General features: G+C 47.1%; 1 protein-coding gene across 1 annotated transcript; it reads left to right on the top strand.

Moving 5' to 3' along the window:
* Positions 1-308: 308 nt before the first annotated feature.
* Positions 309-22,803, top strand: RIPK4 (receptor interacting serine/threonine kinase 4). Its single transcript, XM_063393157.1, has 8 exons — positions 309-787; positions 8,224-8,515; positions 15,869-16,017; positions 16,786-16,835; positions 17,844-18,002; positions 18,919-19,025; positions 19,522-19,774; positions 20,676-22,803. Exons 1-8 carry the CDS (start codon positions 606-608, stop codon positions 21,851-21,853), a joined length of 2,370 nt encoding a protein of 789 aa, XP_063249227.1. The 5' UTR covers positions 309-605; the 3' UTR covers positions 21,854-22,803.
* Positions 22,804-23,138: the final 335 nt, after the last annotated feature.

A 23,138-nucleotide genomic window follows, 5' to 3' on the forward strand; every position in this document is an offset into this window, starting at 1 on the left:
TCCCGGAGCTGACACTTGTTGCTCCAGGGAGTGCCCGGACAGCCTGGGATGGGCTGGCCCCGCACACCGGGCCGGGATGCACGGGGAAAGGCACGGAGGGACGGGGACCGGGGAGGAAGGAAAGGCAGGGGGAGAAGAAAAGGCAGGGGAAGAAGAAAAGAAGAGGAGAAGAAGAGGAGAAGAAGAAAAGAAGAAAAGAAGAAAAGAAGAAAAGAAGAAAAGAAGAAAAGAAGAAAAAAAGAAAAAAGAAAAAAAGAAAAAAAGAAAGAAAAAAAGAAAGAAAAAAAGAAAGAAAAGAAAGAAAAGAAAGAAAAGAAAAGCTGGCGTTTCCCTCTCCTTTATTTAACACCTCATTTGTCTCAGCTCGGCAGCGTGCGCTCCGCTCCCGCCCCACGGCCCTGCCGGGGAGCTCCGCACAGCTCCGGGGGCTGCCCCGCTCCCTGCCCCGGGCCAGAGCAGGCACCTGAGCCCATCCCAGCCCCGGGCCCGTCCCAGGAAGTGACGGCAGCCCGGCCCCCCCGGCACACCTGACTCACCTGGGCGGGCGCACGGGCGGCGGCGCTGCGCTCCGCGGGGCCGGGCGGTGTCCGGGCACAGCCGCGGCCATGGCGAGGGACGGCGGCTCCCCCTGGGCCATGGGGCTGCTCAGGACCTTCGAGGAGAGCGAGTTCAGCAGCTGGGAGAAGATCGGCTCGGGGGGCTTCGGGCAGGTGTACAAAGTGCGGCACCTCCACTGGAAGACGTGGCTCGCCATCAAGTGCTCGCCCAGCCTCCATGTGGATGAGAAGTAAGGGGGGGACGAAGGGAACGGGGACAGCGTGGGGGGACAGGGGACTCTTCCCACAGAGGCACTCCGAGCCCTCAGGGAGCCTTGTGCGCAGCCCTGCCCGTCTCACAAGCAGCAGATTCCGTGAAATAGCCCCAAAGCCTCGCCTGCTCCCCGGGAGCCGTGCGGGAGCGTTCGTGCCCTGCCCGGGCTGTGCACGGACACGGCGGGCACCGAGCGCTCCGGGATGGGATGGGAATGGAAGGGCAGGAGGAGCGGGAATGTGGCCGGGATCACAGCAGGGGCTTGGGAAGAGCCGTGCCTGAAGGAGCGGCTGCTGGAGGAGTTGTGGTCCCTGTGGTGGCAGCAGGCTCGGGGGTGCGGGCGCTGCAGCCGTGGGTTCGGTGTCTTTAGGAGTGAGTGGGAAATGTGTCCGGCTGCTCCGTGTGTGTGTGTGTGTGCTCGGGATGAGCCCTTGGAGGGCAGTGTAGGGCAGGTGAAGGTGCCCCACGGCGGGACTCCCCTGCCCTCCGTCACCCGTCGCGGTCCCCGGTGGGGACGGTGCTGTTCCCACGCTGTCCCTGTGTGACCGCAGCGTCACGGATGGGTTTGGGTTGGAAAAGACCTTACAGCTCATCTTCCTCCAGCCCCCTGCCTGACCGGGGACACCTTCCACTCGAGCAGGTTGCTCTAAACCCCATCCAGCCTTGAACACCTCCAGGGATGGGAGATATCGAGTGCGGGTCCTTCCCTGGGAGGGCAAGGCTGTCGGATGCACCCTCAGAAACATCCCTGTGTTGTAGGGACAATAGCGGCTTCCAGCAGCTCATCCTCTGTGCAGAGGGAGGTCAATATGCTCAAGTCGTGTTCCTGGAGCTTTCCCAGCTCCCCTTGATCTTTGGGATCTCTACCAGCTCACAAGGCCATTCTGCAGTTCGGTTTTTGAGACGTGACAGTCACAAAAGGTTTCCTCTTGGTGCCTTTCCTGCAGAAGGAGGGAGATAAGCTAGCCCAAGATTGAAAACGTTTCTAAACCCATCTTCTGCAGGATTTCTGGGGTAGTTGAGCATCTTTTCCAGTATCTGAGTTGCTGACTTTGCAGTAGGCATGGCTTATAGAATAAATGAAATTAAATGTCCTCTGGAGAGGGAGAGTTTACTATATGCATATGTTAACAGTGCTGTGAATAAAATGGAAAAGAGCTTTCAGTTGCAGAGTGTATTTTATGGTGCTAATCTGCAAGCCCCCTACTATTAAAACCTAAAAGCAGATTTCAGGTTTGATGCTTATTGATCAAAATAGTATGGTGGCTGATTAATTTTGAAGTTGAGATTAAAACACGCTTTAAAAATAAGCTAGAACTTTTCATTTGCAGTGTACATCTAGAAATTTACTCCGAAAGTTAATTTTCACTCTGAGACAAAGGATGCTGTCACCTATTGTAATATGAACAATTCATTTTGAGATATGCCATCAGGTCTCAATATGTGCAGTAGAGAGCCACCTGTCCCTCCGTGGCTATGAGGTGTGCAAATACTGGAAGACTGTACAAATACAATAAGCAAAAGACTGTACAGCTCAATAAGCAAAAAATGCCTTGAGAATTTGGGAACTTTGAGGCCATAGGGCTCCTGCAGCTTCTGATTGATTTTAATAAACCACTCCTTGAAACAGTAATTTATTTAACTGCAGAATCTGTGCTTCAGATGCTTGAGGAGAGCATTGATAAGGAATTGGAGTGGCCCTGGCCTTTGAAAGAGCTGCCTCTGCAAAACAAATATAAACGGATTATTTTATTTTTTTTTAATTTCCCTGTGGGTTTTTGGGCTGCTCTATCAAACCCCCTTCAGGAGATGGTGATGCTGAGACTTTTTACCCAAAACTTTTCTAATAAGCTTGTGCTATTCAAATGGTGGGGTGGGGGGCACAGACAGAATCAACCACAGCCTCTTCAGTTGGCAGGTTGCAACAAGCCTGTGTAATTAAGATTGTTAATCCCGGAGATTAAATTGACTAGCTGTTTCTTGGAACCCTGTGAAGAGTTAGAAGAATTGCCAGTGGTATCAGAAACATTAACTGAAAAGCACAGAGGCTTTTTCTGATGTATTTATTTGGTACCACATGAAAACCCTGTTTGTAATGGCTTGGTGGTGGTAATACTCTGTGTAGTCTCTCTTACTGTGTTTCTGCAGACAGTGAGAGATCTGGAGCAATTCCCTCGGCAATTATCACATCTTAGAGCCAAGTGGCCTCAAGCAGAAGAAAAACTGAGTGCAGAGCCAGAAGTGTTTTCTACCTTTAAGCCCAAGCCCTCTTAGACAATGCAGCCAAATTCCATTTCTAACACCCTATTTGCTCCGACTTTCCCTTCTCCTGAGTTCTCGGATGGGACTCAGGATGAACTATGGGGAGGTCGGTGTAAATCTGAGCAAAAGAGTGTGACCAGAAAGGTGCAGGAGCCTCTCCACCAGGACTTGCAGTGGAGAGGGTGAAGTTTCCTCTCTTTACCCCTGTGGGCCAGAATGGAAGTGGGGTCTGGAGAAAAACAGTGACGAGCTCGGAGAGAGAGAATCCTTTGTGGATTCCTTGTGCTGAACATAAGCGTGCTGACTGGAAGGTGTAACATTTCCTGGAGAGGCACCTTTACTGGAGGTGTTGGCCGTGGGGGTGACTACAGGGTGTGGAGTGGGAAAAAGATTCTTGATTAAGGAAAAAAAAAAAAAAAAAAAAAAAAAAAAAAAAAAAAAAAAAAAGCCCTGCATGTATCTCCCTCTGCACATCCTGGATTTGGGAATGAAGCGGGACTTTGAAATTGAGGAGGTTTTAGAAATGCCTCTTTGCTAGTGGATGCTGCATTTATTGAGGTGGTGAAGGTGAATGAAGGTCTCTTCTGTGTAGGGAGAACCTAAGAGTCACCTTGTGCTCCTTAAAGCGTAGGGCAGAGCCTGGCTGTCCTGTAATCCTCTGGTACCAGAACTGCACTGCCGAGATCTGTTAGCAGGGCTGACATCTGTTAACCTGAAAAAAGGGATTTTTCTTCCTTCCCACCCCTTTACCCCAACAGACTCTGCCCTGACCATGCTGTGGCTTTTCTTGTCTTCTCATATTCACGTTCTTCTCTGAGTGTCAGCAGTGTGGAAGTTGTTGAATATGTACCCTGCAGAGCAGAGGCTGCTGTGTGCTCTTAAAACCTCTGAAGAGTTCCAGAGCACATTCAGGGGTGCTGTAATTTGGGGCACCCCCATCTGCACCACCAGCATTTTGTGAAGAGGTAATATCTGAAATTCCTGACTGCAGAGCAGGGCTGGATCTCTCCTGGGCTGGGAGAAGCCTGGCTGCTCTGTGTCTGGAGGTGGCTCACACAAATGGCCCCATTACAAGTTTTGAGTTTCTCTGGAGCAACTTTAACTGCTCTGTCTCAGACTCCATTAGGGAAATGTGGTGGTAGTGGTGGGGGAATAGAAAACTGCAAGGACTGCCTGGTGAGTCTAAGGGTGTATTTTTACAGCAGTGTTATCTCTAGGGCACAAAGATTGGATCCATGCAAATGCAGGTACGGCTGTAATTCCTGCTGTTCTTGTGGCAGGGTTTGTGGGACAAGGGCTGGGCCCCGGGGACTGGGGCAGTGGGCAAGAGCAAGGTTCTTGTCTCTCCAGGAGAATCCAAGGAATGCAGTCCTGTCTGACTTGCAGTGGAAGCAGACAGCTCTTTGGAGGTCTCCAGTTCATGGAATGTTTCCAGTTGCTTTGAAAAGGACTGATCTGTACTGACTCCTCTGACAGAGATGCTCTTTGGCACTGGACCCAGTGCTGGAGCTCTTGATGTGTGGGCCCTGTCTTCTGGTACTGCTTACAGGAGAAAGTGTGTGCAGCCCATCATTTACATGACCTCAGCTGTCCTGTGTGTAAGCTTTTTCTTTTTTTCTCTTTTTCTTTTTTTCTCTTTTTCTTTTTTTCTCTTTTTCTTTTTTTCTTTTTTTCTTTTTTTTCTTTTTTTCTTTTTTCTTTTTTCTTTTTTTCTTTTTTTCTTTTTTTCTTTTTTTCTTTTTTCTTTTTTCTTTTTTTCTTTTTTTCTTTTTTTCTTTTTTCTTTTTTTCTTTTTTTCTTTTTCTTTTTTTCTTTTTTCTTTTTTCTTTTTTTCTTTTTTTCTTTTTTCTTTGTTCTTTTTTCCTTTTTCTTTTCCCCCTTTTCCCCCTTTTCCCCCTTTTCCCCCTTTTCCCCCTTTTCCCCCTTTTCCCCCTTTTCCCCCTTTTCCCCCTTTTCCCCCTTTTCCCCCTTTTCCCCCCTTTTCCCCCTTTTTCCCCCATTTTCCCCCATTTTCCCCCATTTTCCCCCATTTTCCCCCATTTTCCCCCATTTTCCCCCATTTTCCCCCATTTTCCCCCATTTTCCCCCATTTTCCCCCATTTTCCCCCTTTTTCCCTCGTTTTTCCTTTTCCCTCGTTTTTCCTTTTCCCTCGTTTTTCCTTTTCCCTCGTTTTTCCTTTTCCCCCCGTTTTTCCTTTTCCCCCGCTTTTCTTTCCCTCCTCTTCTTTCTTTCCCCCCGCTTCTTTCTGTTCCCCCCTTTTCTCCCCTTTTTCTCCATTTCCCCCCCTTTTTCTCCATTTTCCCCCGCTTTCTCCCCCCTTCTCCCCCCTCTTTTCCCGTTTCTCTTTTCCCTTTATTTCCATAAAGTCAGGATATACTCCTGGAGGGAGCAGGGAGCGGAGCCCAGGCGCCCAGAGAGGATAACTCTGACTCTTCAGTGGCGTGGGTATCAAATAAAAAACCATCCTGACAGCGGCTCAGACCTATGGCTCTCGAGTGAGAAACCCCACCAGGAGCTCGGCTTTTCCTTCCTTTTTCCTTCACTCGGGGTAGCTCAGAATAACCGAGACCCTGCCCGTGCTTTAATGTGCGGGATGTGAGCTCCATCCCCGAAGGCAGCAGCCCCGGTTGCAGCCCTTGCTGCAGCCCCGGTTGCAGCCCCTGGTTGCAGCCCCTGGTTGCAGCCCCTGGTTGCAGCCCCTGGTTGCAGCCCCTGTTGCAGCCCCTGTTGCAGCCCCTGGTTGCAGCCCCTGGTTGCAGCCCCTGGCTGCATCCCTGGTTTGCAGCCTCTGTTGCAGCCTCTGTTGCAGCCTCTGTTGCAGCCTCTGTTGCAGCCCCTGTTGCAGCCTCTGTTGCAGCCCTTGTTGCAGCCTTGAACACCTCGCTCTGTGCCCAGCGCCGGTGGCACCTTTGAGAAAGGGAAGGGAGAGACTTTGATCTCTGCCTGCTGGAGGAGATCTCAGCTTAGCGAGCTCTTTGTGTTAATGCCATTAATGCGAGTGTTGGGCTAATAACTGCTTTGGCTCTCTCCGCTTCTTTTGTCTTTCCTTTTCTGTTTTCAAAAGGTGACAGCTTTTGGAAGCTGTTTGAGAGCTGTCCCAGGCCTCTGGCTGATTCAGTTTTGAATGCTCTGGGTATGGGAAAGTGCTAAGGGTGGTAATTGTTGCATGGGGGCTTTATTTAAACAAATTAGATAGAGGGCACTCGCCTGTTATTCTGTTAATTCGCTCAATTAACTGGATCTGGTCCAAGCAGAAAGGGAGGTTTTTTAAAAAAAAATTATTTCAGTGAGAAAATTCTGATTTGTTTTTAGAAAACGCCCCATTTCCAGCAGCCAATCTGTGTTTTTGGCAATGCTCTCTGAGGTTGTTGCTAGCCTGAGAAGCCCATCCCGAGGAGTTCAGTGGTTCTTGTCAGACTTTGGCTGTTGCTGGGTTCTGGCTTTGCCTGGGAAGGCTCAGACAGGTATTTTACATCCCTGACTCCAGCGCTGGTGAATTATGCTGGCTCTGCGTGTGGCTTGGGGGCAAGGAGTTGGCTGTGTTATTCATAGGCGCTCCCTTCCAGCGTGCCAAAGAGCAAACTGGGTACTTGTCTGCAAAGGCAATCATTTCACAAGAAAGTTGCTGTAGGGAGCAGCAGGAGCCGAGGTGGTTAATAGAAAAGATCTCCCTTATCTTTTTTGTTTCTCTCTCAGTGTGTAGATCCTTCTTTAGACCATCTTTCAGCCTGATCCTGCCTCTGAAATAGGTTTGCTGCTGCCAGCTGTGAAGGCCAAATGACAGCTCCCAAAATCTGAGGGTCCCTCACAGGCTGCATTTCAGCTTCTCCAGGTCATCAGGGGGACACATGAGAAGAAAAGACTTGGCTGTGTGCAGGCTGGACTTGGTGTTTTCTTTTTTAGAAGTGGACGATGCTGCTAGCTGGCCTGCATTTGAAATTTTAAGACCAAAATGGTTTGACTGAGCTGAGTCCTGCCAGGAGGCTCCCACAGGGGTAACTGGCATCACTTGCTGGTGGCACAGAGCACAGACTTTGTCCTGTCACTTCAGGAGCTGTTGTCCATTAGACAGTGTGTGCACATCCTTGGGTGCATTGCAGGAGCTGTTGTGTAATAAGAGAGGGTCTGCTCAGGAAATACGACCTCTGTGACCTCCCTGTGCCCTCCTTTGTGAAAATCTATGGCAGCAGCAGTGATGTGTCAGTGCCCATGGCCCAAAGCTGCTCTGGGCAGGGTTCATAATCACTAATAATGCACTTTTTACAGACTGAAGGGTCTTTAAACCATCAAGTGTGGGCACAGCCAGCTGGGGGAGAGGACTCTCCTCTTTCCAACCTGAGGCTTGTGGGCTATAGCAGGAGGCTGTGAGTGAGGTGCAGAGGAAAGGCACAGCAATTAAGGGTCTTGACCTGGGAGGCTGCAGCTGGGACTGAGTAACCCTGAACCCTGTGCAGGGTCAGCCTGAGGTGTCCTGTAAACAACCCGGGGTGCTCATTACAGCGGCCAGGCCTGGGCCTGTTACATCACTGGGAACGGTGTGCCGTGAGTTTTCGGCACCTGCTGGAGCTGAGGGCAGTTTTGGAATTGTTAGATCTGTGTTTTGGGGAGGCTTTTGTTGTGTCTCCCTGGTTACAGCAGGCAGTTTGGTCCTCTCAGTGGTGACTCCAAGGATTCCTCTCCTAAGGTTTGGGTCTGTGCACACTGAGGATGCAGCAGCAGGGCTGAAGCGATGCTGTCCGGCCTCTCTTCTGATCAGCACTGAGCCTTATGACTCACAAAAAGTTAATGATTTCAGCACAAGGAGTTACAGCAGTGCTAAAGCTGGGCTCTACGTGCATCATCCTCCCTCTGAGCAGCACAGCACAACCAGCAAAGCAGGGAGATGGGCTTTGCACTCGGGATATTTGCACTGTGGCAGTGTGGGGCTCACCTGCGCTCCTGCAGCTGGGAGCTGCCTGCCTTTGAAAGCATAAACCCCCAAATCAGTAAATATGGAAATACCTGGAGGGCAGGCTGCTGAGATGCAGCGTGGGTCACTCAGGGGGCAATCAGAAAATGTGGTGCTGGGTTTTATAAGAAATGTTTTGTGCGTGTCTGGCCTGAGGAGAAACGGCTGCTCCATCCTTCATCTCCCGTTCTCTTCCACCCAGGGAGCGCATGGAGCTACTGGAAGAGGCCAGGAAGATGGAAATGGCAAAGTTCCGCTACATCCTCCCTGTTTATGGCATCTGCAAGGAGCCTGTGGGCTTGGTCATGGAGTACATGGAGACAGGCTCTCTGGAAAAGCTCCTGGCGTCTGAGCCCCTGCCCTGGGAGCTGCGCTTCCGCATCATCCACGAGACAGCAGTGGGGATGAACTTCCTGCACTGCATGTCCCCCCCGCTGCTCCACCTGGACCTCAAGCCTGCAAACATCCTGCTGGATGCCCACTACCACGTCAAGGTATGCACAGGACACCCTGGATGTGCCCCCTGTGTGGCTTTTGCCAGGTGCAAAAAGCCTGGGAGAAACCACCAGCATTGTTTTAGAATTAGAGAAGTGCCCACTGACCCAACCCCTCTGATTCCCAAATTAAACCCACCCAAATGGAGCCCCTGAATAAATGCACCTGGTTTATGCACCATTTTAGTACATAAACAGAGATATGGTCAGGGAACTTGTGAGAACCTGCCTGAAATTTTAAAAGGATGTAGTGAACTCTGGTTCTGAGACTTAATGGGTCCTGCTACAAATTTCCTTGCAGCAGGGTTGTGAGAACAGGGAGAGAAAAGTGGTGTGAACCTCTAAATCATCTTTACCACTTCCAGCTGCCATGGTTGCTTTGTTCTAGGTCTGTGTCTGCACCACTAAATGCACAGATCTCATTTACAGCTGCAGTCTGGAGAAGCCTTCCCAGAGGCAGCTCATTTCCATTTGCTCAGAGCATGTACAGTGAGGAAGTATCTCTGTCCTGTCTGTTCATGCATACCACAGGTCACTGAAAGGATTTTTTTTTTTGTGGCTGTAACAGCATGAAATTATTTTAGTTATCCATTTCCAGAGTAAACTGGCAAGCTTGTTAGTCTTGTGTGCTGGAGGTTCTGTGGTCAGCGGGACCAAGGAGGTTGTGTTTGCTTTCTCAACTTTCTTACAGAGAGCACAGAGACTGAAATACAGGGGGTTTTTCCCTGTTTTTTTTTAGTGTTCAGTTATTGCTTTTAGCAGTGTTATAATCCATCTTCTTCCTGTTTTCCTGGCCCCCTCATTGATCAAGTGCCTTTGGTCTTGCCTGTATCATTCTAAAAATGAAGTTATCATTAAAAAAAGATTTTCTGATGTCATGAAAGGGTTGGAGCCGTAAGAGGTGTGTGCCACTAATGAAATCACACTTGTGACAGTCTCAGCTTTTTTACTAGGCCTCTTAGTGATTTTTTTCTTAGAAGGATTTTCTTTCTGAGGTAGGAGGCATCTACAGGTGGTCACGCTATTTGGACCAGAACATCAGGATCTGAGCTGTTGAAAGCCTGTTCTCACACAGTGGTGCTGAGAGGCCTTTGCTAAGTATTTATTTACTTAAAAGTTCATGCTTGGTTGCATAACTTGTTAAATTCCTGATTCTTGACTCATCCATGAGCCCAGATAGCAAGGCTGTGTTTTTCTCACTGTTTAGGAGGTTGAAGTGCCTGATGTTCTGCCTGTTGCACATCCTATATCTGGGTGGTGATGTAACACCAGGGGGCAAAGTGCAAAATGTACAGAAATGAAAAAGCCACTGGTGAGATCACTGCTGACATCCTTGAAGTGTTGCTTCTGCATGAAACACATCAAGGTCTTCAGATCCTTTCCATGGAGTTCAGAAAGGAATGGTCTAATCCAGACCTTTTCCAGCCAGCAGTCTTTTACATCCACAGGCATCTTGGAAAGCCCTCCAAGAAGCAAAGCAGGCACAGGAACCTATATGCAAAATAAGAGATGAACATGTTCTGTGAGGTGCCTTCACTTTAAAAACGTGGCCCCAAACCTTCTTTTTGCGTGACACGAAATTTATAATTAAATTTCCGACCCTGCAGCTCGATTTAATGTGCATTTTGTTGCTGGAAGGCTAATGGAGCTGCTGATTGAAGTGTTTTTAAATGTCAGCATTAATTTAGTGTGTGACCTGTCCCTAACAGAGTCCTAAGGTGAATGAAGAGATGGTGCAGACTGCAAAAGAAGAGTTTGGAGGTAGGGAGGACTTGCACAAACTGTTTGCCCTTGAGCCAGGAAACAGTCAGTGTTCCAGTGGAGAGCATTAGAAATGCTGCTGTGCCATCCTGCAGTTAAATGCAAACACACCCTGCTCCTTTTACGAGCACTGTGCTCACTGTAAAGCCCTGAGTGAGGCTGGTGACTAAGGCATTGCTGCTCTACAGAACTTATCATCAAGTGGGTGCCTCCATATCATAAAGCCTGGGCATTACATAAGCCTGTGCTGAATTGGGAGGATGATTAGGAGGATGGGATTAGCCCGAGCAGGGACAGAGATAGACAGATATTAACTTTACCTAAGGCCCATTGGGGGATTCCCTGGTGATTTTAAATATTTGTGTGGCATATGTGGCAGAACAAGGTAAAGCTTTGCTGTTTTTTGGAAGGTGGATGCATCCATCCTCCCTTGTGAGTTGGTGGTGGGAGCTCCCTTCTCTGCCACGTCCTGCTCCATCTTGTTTGCCTTAAACACTCTGCTTTCTTTGGCAGGATTATTCCATACCCAGACAGGCTTTGCTAGCAGGGATCAGCCTCCTTTTTTTTCCTTCCTTCATGTCAACCTTTTATTTCTACCAACAAGATCCTTCCTTGCCCCTTTCCCCAGCGTTCCTTATATTCAGTCTTTCAACATTTCCATGCTGCCTGGCATCTGTTTCTTTGCTCAGCTGGACCACATCTTTTGAGCTCGTTCTCCTGCTCTCCTGCCCTCCACACACGTTCTGGATGTGGCAATTGCTGGCACAGGGGAAGCAGTGCCACATTCCAGCTCTGCCCTCGTGAGTTTGCTCCTTCCCTGCTGCAATGAGATCTCTCTGCAGGGCCCTTGGAAGGAGAATAAACACCCCACCACGTGCAGAAATCTCATGCCCAGCTCGTTGCCAGCTGCCATTTCCTCGTGATCTCTGGTGCTGCTTCACGGGTTTCCAAAATCTCATGGTCAAGAGAAATACTTTTCGTTCAGGTGTTTAAAGTTAAGCCAACCTGCAACTTAAGATATTCGGGCAGAAACATTATTTTTAAGTTCTTGTTTCTCTCACTATCCAGCCTGGGTTTTTTGCAGCTCCTCATCTTGTCAGATATATATATATTTGTACACATACACACACAGACATACATGTATTTTATGTGTGGGTTCATGTACACACAGAGACAAGCCTGAGAAGTTGTTTTTCATCTCCTAGAATTTGGTTTTAAAGAACTTGAAGCAGAATGAGCTGCTCTCAGCTGTGCATTGCTTTAAGCTCTCTGTAGTTGCTTTTTTCCCCTCCCCAGCTCTCCAGTTTAAACCAGTGTGAAGTTTGCTGCTATGTTGCACCGTGCTGATGCTCTTGATGGAAAGGTTGGCTCCGTGGTCCTTGCTTTTATTTGCTTCAGCTGCAAAATTTCTGAGCATGGAGTTAGAAGCAGCCTAGTCAAAAGGCAAATCTCATAATCAGAAAGCTTATTCATGTAGGTGTTAACTGTACATCCAAGCAGTACCCAGAGGCCAGGCTGGTGAAGAGCAGTTGTGTCTTTATTAGACTGCCTGATGTAGGTAGCACAGCCACTTTTTTATCAGCTGCAATTTCTCTCCTGTTATTATAGATGGGGAGAGCCTTTGTTTTGTGTGTCCCTTCTGCTTGTTTCCTACCCTTCCTGATCAAGGTTCCCATCCAGGGCTGTTGTTGCATGGCTCTTTAATCCCAGCCAACAAAGCTGGTTTGCACCTTGATCAAGTCTCTGATTGATCTAATTGTGGTGGCACAGGGGAGGGAACAAAACCATCCCTGTTATAGTAATTCAGATTCATGATAGATTAAAATGGGTGTTTGGCTTTGGTTTGTGCTGCTTCTGAAAAGAGCATTACAAATGTCCCACCTGAAATGGGTTTGGAGGAGTTAAAAGTTTCAAGGCAGGTTGGAAAAGGAGGGAAATACAGTCCATTTCAGAAGGATTCTTTTTAGAAGCTAAGTGAAGTGCAATCATAAAGACACAGGTTTGAAGTGCAGGTTGTGTTGATATTTGGTATTAATTTTTAGCCATAATTTTTAGTAGTCCAAATCTGTGACCTTGTGCAAATTTCTTAAGAATGAAAATGTAACAGCCTTTTCCCCCTACCCCCAGAAGAGACAAAGGAAACGTCCCCTGCCACCAGACACCCAAATACCCCGCAGACAAATGTGGAGGTATTCTCAATATCCAAGTGCATAGACTTTGTACAAATACTGTTCCAGCAGAGATTAAAGATTAATCCAGTGGATTTGATGCAGAAAACCTTTTGGTGAACTCTGTCCCTGAATCCACTGCAGTGGGTTCTTGAGTTTTGCTTGCAGAAAAATGACATAAAGCACCAGGAGCTAATTGCACAGGGACATCAGGAGGTGAGAGCAGAGTTCAGGGCAGTCTGTCAGGAGTCATCAATAAAAAAGGAAGCACTTTCCAAGCACTCATTTTGCTCCTGGGAATTAGATCCCTGCAGTGCTTGGGAATAGCTGTCTGTAGTAGCTGTTGTAGTTAACGCGAGAGTATCTTCTAGTTTTCAAAAAACAAAATTACAAAATACAAAAAAAATACAAAATACAAAAAAAAAAAAAATCACAAAAATAATTTCTCAAAGCACCCAAAACTTTGCCAAGTGAGCATTTTTGTACCAACTAAACACGGAAAGACCCGTGGACGGCAGAAGCAGAGAAAGTCTCGCGCGCGTGCGCGGGTTAAAAAACAAACTGAACCAAAAACAAATATACAGATAGAAATCTTCAGATCTCAGAATCCTCCAAGAAAAGTGAGTGTTGGCTGGAAGCAGGCAGGAGAACACGTGCAGCTGGCGGCCCCTGCTCGGCGCTCACGTGTTGGTTCTCACGCAGCGCTTTGAGGAGCAGAGCTGCCTGAACATGACCCATCCCGCTGCCTGCGTGGGCTCCGGCCCCGCGGCTCCTTCCCCTCCTTCCCACCTCCCTGCTGTGGGTTTTGCATGGAGCAGCCTGTCGCCTCCCTGTCTCCCTGGCTGGTTCCATGTGCTTTTGAAGGGACCTGCCTGAAATCACCATGTGCTTTTGAAGGGACCCACCTGAAATCACGGGTGTGAGGAGCGAGAGCGCGGGTCCCACGGAATTTAGGGGAAGGGCAGAGCCCGGGGACCAGCAAGGACATGGAGGAAGGAGTGGGGAAGGGTGCTCCACTTTCCCTGCCTTCCCCAGCAAGGGTGTTGCAGAACGAGGTGCCTGGCAAGCAATATAAAGGCAAAACAGGCAAGTTAAATGGCTGGATCTTCCACCCACTGCACGGTTCCCACTGGTGTTTAAAAAAACCTGCATGACTAAATGTGCCATGAAGCATGGAAAATTCACCCTAGAGGAGCTAATAAAGGCCAGGAAAAGCTGTCTGCAGAATCTCGCTATTTTATTGCAACCTGCAAGATAACAATTCCTCAATTTCCAGTGCTTTCTCCTGCAGAATTTGATATGATCCAAGCTCTTCTCTACAGGTGTTTTTTTTTATTAATTGACACAACACCCAGTCCTTCACACTAGGTAGGGACAGTTGGCACAAAGTGAAGCTCTTGCTGCCCAGGGAGGGTGTATACTATGTACCTTAGCTGTTTCTGAGTTTTTAGGGTGACTTTTTTTGTCTGGAGTGCTCAGCTCTGCCTTAGCCCCCAGCCTTAGATTCACACACCATGGCTCCAAACACAGGAGCGTCACCCTGCTGTCTGCATTTCATCTTTATTTCTTAACTCACGCAGTAGGAAACACGGCATTGTTTAGACAAAGAGGGAGGTGTGTGGCTTTAATTATGCCTGGATTTCTTGAGGTGTACACAAGCTTCTGCCTCACATTAATCAAAGGAGAGCAGCGCTTCACCTCCACGTCGGATCCGTTCAGACTTGCAGCGTTGGGTTCATTTATGAACCTGACACCACAGCTTGCTGTGATGCTGGGGTTGGGCTTCTGTTCCCCTGTGGAGCACCAGGTGCCCCAGACTCATGCTGCATTTCCTGCAGTGGTCAATTTGACTCTTCCCAAGGTGACCTGGCGTGTGGACGAGGCTTTCTTGACCACTTGCTGCTTTCCTGGGCTCCAGTGCTTGGCTTGCTGAGGAGCCCAGCAATCCTTTCTTGAGAGTATAGCTCTACAAGGAAGAGAAACTATTCCTCCAGATGACTTTGCTTTTTCCCTTTTTTAAAATTATTTTCCTGTGTGTGGGCTTTTTTGTTCTCAAGTCTTTCCCACACTGCCCTACAGATTAAAGAGGGACAACATGTTGGACATGCCTGTGTTCTAGGGTGCAGGACTTCTCCAGCTCCTCAGAATGCTGAGCTCTTTGTCCATGGGAGAAGTTCTTGCTGAAGCTGTGTGGGTTGCTTTGTTTGTTTTATGGCAAAGGGAGATTCCTTGCATGGCTGTGTAACCCGCCTGTTCTCCAGGAGGCTGAAGAAGCTGGCAGCAGTTTTCTCCCTTTCCAGTAATGGACACATGTTACAACTAGTTTTGTGGTATCTTTAGAGGGAAGCTTCTCAAAGTGTGCAGTCAGAGCCTATTAAAAAAAAAAGGGGAAAAAAAAAAAAAAAGCTTTTTTTAATTATGCTTGTTGTTTTGAGGGAACACTTTCTCAAAGGAGAAGCTGTGAAGATCAAAAGGGGAATGAGTCACTGAAAAACCTGAGTATTTATTAGATAAAAAGAATGTATAAATTAGGGGAGGGGGAATCTTATCTGACATGTAGACAAAAATCAGTGGGCTCAGTGGTCCTAAAAGACTTGACTTTTCTTGAAATTTCCACTTATAGACATTTTTGTCCAGTGGGAAATAAGTAAGACAAAGGAAATTCCTGCCCTATCTGTTTGCTCGATGATTGGTATGCCTTTGAGAGAATGAATGCATATTTGCTTGACACTTCAAATTAAAGTGGAGGTGTGTCCTTTTTATAAACTTGCTGTCACTTGTCGTGCTCGTTTCAGCTGTGCTCACTGCGTCACTGCACCAACCTGCCATATCTTGTGGCTGCCAGAAAGAGTTCCCGGGGTGGGATTTTGGTGTGTGTGTGTTTTCTTTTGGGTTTTTGGAACACTTGGTGGCCCTGCTGTGGGGCTTGGTCCTCGTTGGCATGGTCAGTGTAGCAGTGATACCTGAAAGAGTGATTCTGCAGAGTTCACTGGAGAGCCAGGACATTTAAACACATCATGCAATGTGAGGTTATGTAGGGAAAGGGGGTGGCAGGGCCAATAATTACATTAAAGTAGTTTGCAGTAGCTAAATTCGACTGGTTTAAATTACAATGGATTGTCTTGACTGTTTGTTGTGTTTGCTGTGTAATGGGCTGGCATGCTGCTGCTTGCAAAAGCTGCTTGCCTTTTTTTTTTTTTTTTCTTCTTTAGCTTAACAATAAAGAAAAACCTATCATAGCATTTTGCTTCCAGAGATGTTTTATTGGCTTAACATTTCTGAACAGCACTTCACTGTATTTGTTGGGTCATCCTGTTACATCTGTTATTCTTTGCAGAAAATATGTTGTGAGCACCTTGAAAATCTGGTGGTGCCATGCACTTTTCTCACCTTCTTCCTCCTCTTTTTTTTTTTTTTAAATCAGATTTCTGACTTTGGGCTTGCAAAGTGCAATGGCTTGTCCCATTCCCATGACATCAGCATGGATGGTTTGTGTGGCACGATTGCCTATCTCCCTCCAGAACGCATCAAGGAGAAAAACAGGTGTTTTGACACCAAACACGATGTGTACAGGTCAGTGAACGCTATGAAAACACCTAAATGCTATTTTAGTAACCCTGTAAAATGAGCTGCTTTTTACTTTTTTTAAGCATGAAACCCCAAAATCCAATTTGAGCCTCATCTTGAAATGTGTCACGTTTTCTTTGGGTTTTGCAAAGTCTTTCTAGGGTAGAGGCCTTTTAAAAACTGCATAATTTCAAGATCTTGGGTCTTGAAATTATTTGTTAGCAACTGGCAATGGGAGGCACTCTGCCCACCTTTAAATTCCCTTCTAAAGGCACATCCTGACTTACTTTTCAAGTCTGTGATAAAATTCTGAGTTATCTTCAGTGGATTTCATCACTAGGTCTTCGGCTCCTCTTTCATGGCAAGATTGTTAGGAAAAGGAAATCACAGCTGTAGATTAAAAAGATATCTCTTATTTTAAATTAAATGTACTTCTTTAAAGTCATCTTGCAGGGCAGAAGTATTAAATTAAATCCACTGTAATGCTTTCTCTGATTTTGTCAGGGTGGATGTGGAGTGGTTGGTAAATGTTACCAAGGACTTGGCAGCCTCCAGCAAGTCCCTGTGTTTGGTGCCTCAGGTTCCTCCTCCCTTCCAAAGTTAGACTTTGAAATCATGGTTCTTAGCTGCATCTCTGTGTGTGTGTGTGTTCATCAGCTAAATTAGATGAGAAAGTGGAGGGACAAGGAAAGTAAAGTATATTTCTGTGAGGTTTTTTGTTTGAAAAAAATTCTGGATTTTTTTTTTTTTACCATTTAAATTTTTTTTCTGTAGCTTTTCCATTGTGGTTTGGGGAGTTCTTACACAGAAGAAGCCTTTTGCAGGTAAGTTGTGTTATATTGATTTTTTTTTCCTTTTTCCCACTGATAAGCAAAATTCTTGCCCCACAAGCTCCAGATTTTTGTGCATGACCTCCAAATTCTGACAGTCTTGTGTGGTAGACACTTCTAAGCTCTCAAACTCTGATCACAATCTTGAGTCCTCCCTTGTCCCACGCTGTGAAAACAGGACCTGCATTGCTGCAGGGGCCCTTGTCTGCACATTTTTGCTTCTGCTGGAGTTTGCTGCACAGCTTCAGATCGCTGTGTGGCAAAGCCAGCTTGGCAGGCAGCTGTGCTGTTGTTCAGAATCAGCTCCTCTGCAGAGAGGTTCTGTAGTTTATTTGTAGATTGTGGGTACAGATTTGTTCCTGTAAAAATAATAAAAAAAAGCTGTCTGTGAGAATAAGCCCTGTTCCACCCCGCAGTAAATGCACTGCTCAACAGGCAGCTGTTTATCCTTTATGACTTTCCTGTGTCTGTGACTGGCCTATGTATAGCAAACATGTCCCAACAAGTTCCAGTCTGCTCTTAGTTTTTCTCCCAGTGAGGGATTCCTTTTAGCCCAGTGGCTGATTTACAGTCAGGAGCTGCATTACTGCTCCTCTTGATTTGTGTTCTTCCTTCACCTTTAGGGTTCAGGCACCTTGATCTAAATAAAACCTAAGGTTCTCTTTTCTTACAGCACATATGGAAATCCAAAGAGAGGTAGCAAAGAACTGTTTGAGTTTGGGCCTTTTTTTCCCTTTTGTTCTTTATCTTTAATGCGTGGAAAAAGAACATGGTCACTCGCTAAAAATTGTTTTTAAGTGATACATGAGAAGCAGCTGTTACTTGATTAAAAAATATCATGTTAGAGAAGACAACCAACATTTTTTTCCCCTGTTGAAAAGAAATCTAGAAAAATGTGCAAAAACAAATTTTCAGCCTAATGCACTCATAATGCTCCTGGAAAAAACAGGAAGTGATTCCTTTTGCTGGGACATCTAAACTTGTGTGCTTTTGCTTTTACAGAGGAAAACAACATTTTACATATTATGGTAAAAGTAGTTAAAGGCCACCGCCCAGAGCTACCTGCTGTTTCCAAATCCAGGCCTCATTCATGTAATAACTTGATCAAACTGATGCAGAAATGTTGGCAGGATGATCCTGGTGAGCGGCCAACATTTCAAGGTAAGATTTCCTCGTAACTTGGCTGCCCATTTATTCCTGTGTGAGTCACGTTATTGCTCAGGACTCTGCTAATCCTTGGGGTAAACGCTGAGAAGCTCTGTGACAGAATAAATAGAGCACATTGTGTGGTGGAGACAATGATACAGGCCACTTACTCATTTGTGGAGGAAGGGATTATCTGAGGACATGTCTGACCATGACAGTGTTATGTAAACATGCCAGGAATAGCCTCGTACTGAACCAGTCCATTTAGCCAGAAATTATGTTTATTTCTGATAGTGTGTGTCAGGACACAGGCCAAGCTGGAGTTGGTGTGGTTTGCAGTGTACCAAAGCGCTGAAGGAACTGGCTCTTGAAATTTGTACTGTTGTATGTGGAGAAACTGAGTTATTTTCTTGTAATGAAACCATTTGTACAGTCACTTCTCTGCCTGTAAAAGGTTTGAACTTGGCCAAAGCACCTGTTACGAACTCAAGTGTGCAGAGGGATGTAGCAAATGCTGTCACCAGGTAGCTTCATTTAGCATAAATGGGAGAGATTTACCTCTTCCCTCTCCTCCTGCTCAAACAAGGAGTGAGGACTGAAGGGATGAGGGGTTCCACAGTTTAAAAAAAAAAACCTAAATATCTAAATCTGCCAGCAGTACAGTGGTTCCCATTTCACAGTCCTGCAGTGTGGCCCCTGTGTAACACCAAGTGTGAAAATGAATTGTTTGGGCAGCCCTGTGTAGCCCTGGCTTGGCTGCACCCTTTGTGCCCACTGAGGAGGTGCTGGGTGGAATGGTCATGACTGGAGTCCTTCTCCCTCGGTATGTCAGGGATTTTAACTTCTATTGATGAAGAAAGGCAGCAGGGTATCTTAGAAAGTCTCCTAAAAAAACCCCAAGCACTAAAACCTTCTCTTGTTTTCTTTAAAGAAATCACTTCAGAAACAGAGGCCCTTTGTGAAAAACCAGAAGATGAAACAAAGGAGATGATAACTCAGGACCTGGACACCAAGAATGCCCCAGAGCAGCAGCCTGAGGTATTTTCCCTTTCACTTCTTGTTCGAACTTGCAGGGTTTTGGGAGGAACAGGCTCCTTTATGACCTGGAAGGTTCCAAGCAACCTTCTCTTTGCTGCTTGTGAGCACTGGCTTCCCTGCCTGATAGAAGTGGGTCTTGGTGAAGGACTGGAACGCACAAATGACAGCAGGGGCATGGACCAGCTCAGGAAAACCTCAGAGCAGAACCAAATGCAAGTGTATCTTATTCTGTGGTGGCAGAGCAGGACAGTTAGGAAATAAAGGCTGGAACTGTGTGGGTGTGACTGATTTTAAAAACCATTGTAGACAGGAGAGTTCTGATGGAAGCTGCTCTCCTGCTTCTGAAAAAAATCAGTGACCTTATGCACAGGTTTCATTAATGCAAACAGTGTTTAAAGGCCACCTGCAAACTAACAAATTTATGTTTCTTCTGTATGGCCTCGTGCTCAGTTTTGCTTGCTGACCTTTCTAAAATGCTTGTGTGCTTCTCTTGAAGGGGATTTGTGCACTCTCCCAGAAGAAACAGGAGCCTGCTCTACCATCAGTTAAGGATTACAGTCTCTCAGAGTTGTTGTCTCAGTTGGATTCAGGGATTTCACAGACTATGGAAGGCCCTGAGGATCTCAGCCGCAGCTCTTCTGAGTCCAAACTTGCCTCCAGTGACAAGAGACTTTCAGGAGTTTCATCTGTAGATTCAGCTTTTTCATCCAGAGGATCCCTTTCCCTTTCCTTTGAAAGGGAGAGTTCAGGTAATGGTCAAGTTTTCCTTTGTAGTTGTTTGGACTGGGGCATGGGAGTCAATGGGTTGGAGAGCAAAATAACATTCTGGAAATTACTGTTAGCCTTGCTTTCTCTTGCAGTCAGCACTACAAATTTGTTTACTGGAGGTAGTTATTTAAAAGGAAAAAAAAAAAAAATAAAAATAATTATGTGGTTCCCGAAGATGATCTAATGAGAAATAATAAATCTCATTTACTTTTGTAAAGGAGTAAACTCCCATTAAAGCAATTGCAGAATCAGTCATGTAGAGGTTGGTTGGAAGGGAGGTCACTACTAATCCAGCATCCTGCTTGACGTGGGATTAAAGCCACTGCCCAGTGAGGTCAGCTGAGTTTGTGGCTTTTTCAGTTATACTAAGCCTAAACCTGAGCACCTTAATTTTTGAGAAGACTCAAGCCACCTTCTCAGCAGCCCCTGGGACCATTGTGATAAAGACCCCCTCACCTTTGAGTCCAGTGCTGCAAACCCCAGACGTTGTTTTCCAGTCAGGTAAACAGTGGTTACTGCAGGGAGATCAAACCACAACACGCTTTGGTTTTCATGCCACAAGAAACAGAGTTAGTGGGGGCCCAAATCTGACCTGAAAATGTTCTGGGGCTCCTGTGGGGCAAGAGCTGTGGATTGCTCTGCAGGCAGCTCATTGCTGAAACCATGGGTGGGTAAGGTTTGATGGGTATCAGAACTGTGATGCTGTCTTTGCCATAGAACTTAGAACAGTTTGGGTTGGAATGGACCTTTAATGAGCAGGAGCATCTTCAGCTAGATCAAGGTGAATGTTTTCAGGGATGGGGCATCCACCACCTCTCTGGGCAACTTGTTCCAGTGTTTCACCATCCTCATGGTAAAATTTTCCTCCTTGTATCCATGTAGACATTGGTACTACAGACATACAGAAGAGGAAGCTAACGGAGGCAATTTTGTCTGGAGACACCGGCAAGCTGATGAAGATCCTCCAGCCTCAAGATGTTGATATTGTTTTAGATGGAAACTCCAGTCTTCTGCACTTGGCTGTTGAAGCAGGGCAAGAGGAATGTGTCAAATGGCTCCTGCTGTACAATGCTAACCCTAACCTCACCAACAAGAAAGGGTCCACCCCTCTTCACATAGCCATCGAGAAGAAATTTAAAAGCATCGCAGAGCTAATTATGGCCAGGAAAATCAACATCAACGCCAAAGACGAGGACCAGTGGACCGCTCTCCACTTCGCCGCCCAAAACGGGGACGACTTCAGCACCAAAATGCTGCTTGACAAGAACGCCTCCTTAAACGAGGTGGATTTCGAGGGCAGAGCCCCCATCCACATAGCCTGCCAGTACGGCCAGGAGAACATCGTGCGCATCCTGCTGAGGAGGGGCGTCAACGTGAACGCCAAGGGCAAGGACGACTGGGTGCCCCTTCACTACGCCGCCTGGCAGGGCCACCTGCCCATCGTCAAGCTGCTGGCCAAGCAGCGCGGCGCCGACGTCAACGTGCAGACGGCGGACGGCAGGACCTCGCTGCACCTGGCGGCGCAGCGGGGCCACTACCGCGTCGCCCGCCTGCTCATCGACCTCGAGTCGGATGTCAACGTGCGGAACGGGCTGCTGCAGACCGCGCTGCACATCGCTGCCGAGACCGGCCACACCAGCACCTCCCGGCTGCTCCTCAAGCACGGCGCCGACATCGAGGCCGCCACGGCGGAAGGGTACACGGCCCTGCACCTGGCGTCCCGCAGCGGCCACCTGGCCACGACGAAGCTGCTGATGGACGAGAGGGCCAGCGTTCTAGCCAGGGGGCCTCTGGACAGGACAGCGTTGCACCTGGCCGCCGAGAACGGGCACTCCGAGGTGGTGGAAGGACTCGTCAGCGCGGAGAACGTCAATGTTTCCGACAGCGAGGGGTTCACGGCTCTGCACCTGGCAGCGAGAGGGGGGCACGTGAAGGCAGTGGAGGTTCTCCTGAAGCACGGGGCTCACACTGACCTGCCCAGACCCAAGTGTCAGACCCCGCTCCTGCCTGCTCAGCACGGCAGGAATAGCTCGCTGGCCGTGTTGTTAAGTGACACTTAAGCAAAAGGTGCCGAGTGGTGCTTTTTTACCTGGGTGAGGAGGCTGCTGGAGCTCAGGGCCTTCTCCAGCTGTGCAGGGATGCGCTCACCAGCTGTGGCAGCTGATGGACTGAGGTGTTTGAGCGTGGCTGAGGCCAAGAGCTGGAGTCTGCCGTGGTCTGTGCATTCATTCTGTGCCTGCCCACCCTGCCTGGATCCGGATATTCCCCTCCCAGGGACATGTGACAGAAGGATGAGACTTGTGCATTCCCCCTGCTTTTTTTTTTTTTTTTTCTTATGTGCCAAACTAATTTAAGAACTAGCATTGTGCGCTTTTTTTTATTTTCCTCAAAAAGAAAAAAAAAAAGATGGCATACGTTCGTGGTTCATTGCAGCGATCAATATTTTGGGCTGAGAGCCTCCAGTGTAGAATAAGCACAGCAGCAGTCTGCTTGAAATTAATGCAGGAGTTGAAGAAAGGGCTCTTTAAGATACAGTTAATCAGGTTTCTGCTATGTTTTTTTAATGGAGACATTGATTACAGATTTGCATGTACTCAAAGTTTATGAAGCAGACTTAAAAACAAGGCGGGATTCCAAAAAAAAATAAGCAGAAGTAAAAGCACTGCTGTCTTCATGTACAGTACTACCTTGTATGTATCCCGAGATCAGTAAGCTGGACTAGGTGCTTAGTGGTTTATCTTAATTGAGCAAGTCAAGAGGTGAAATTAGTACTGGACTGGAACTGGCTGGTCTGTTCTAACACCGTTGTACCAATTTGCAAAACACTTTTTGGAGGGACTGATGACTAGAACTGATATACTGTGTATATAGAATTCCTACCTGTTGTACGCTTTTTTTCTACTGAAGAAAATAGATTGCTTAGAGTGGGTATGTTTTAATACACCTTTTAATTTCACTCTTTTCAAAGTACAAATGTGGCCTATTATTAATAAAAAACTGTGTTCCGCAACTTGTCTGTATTTTGAAGTCAATAAAGCAACATAAAACCCTTTGACCAACAACAGCAGAACAGAACTATCATGTGGTGAGTGATCGTAGAATGGTCTGGGTTAGAAGGGACCTTTAAAGACCCCTTGACCTGGGCAGGGACACCTTCAACTAGATCAGGTTATTCAGAGCTCCATCCAGCCTTGTCTTGAGTGATGTTGAAGCCCAGACTGTTGACACGTTAGGCTGCCCTCAGTTTTGCATTCCTTACAGCTTTACCGAAAGTCTGGAGCTTGAAGGAATGGGAGGTGTTTGTTATTTACAGAACAAAATTGTAGAATAAAGCCTCACATAACC

This window comes from Prinia subflava, chromosome 3, assembly GCF_021018805.1.
Source record: "Prinia subflava isolate CZ2003 ecotype Zambia chromosome 3, Cam_Psub_1.2, whole genome shotgun sequence".
NCBI classification, from domain to species: domain Eukaryota; kingdom Metazoa; phylum Chordata; class Aves; order Passeriformes; family Cisticolidae; genus Prinia; species Prinia subflava.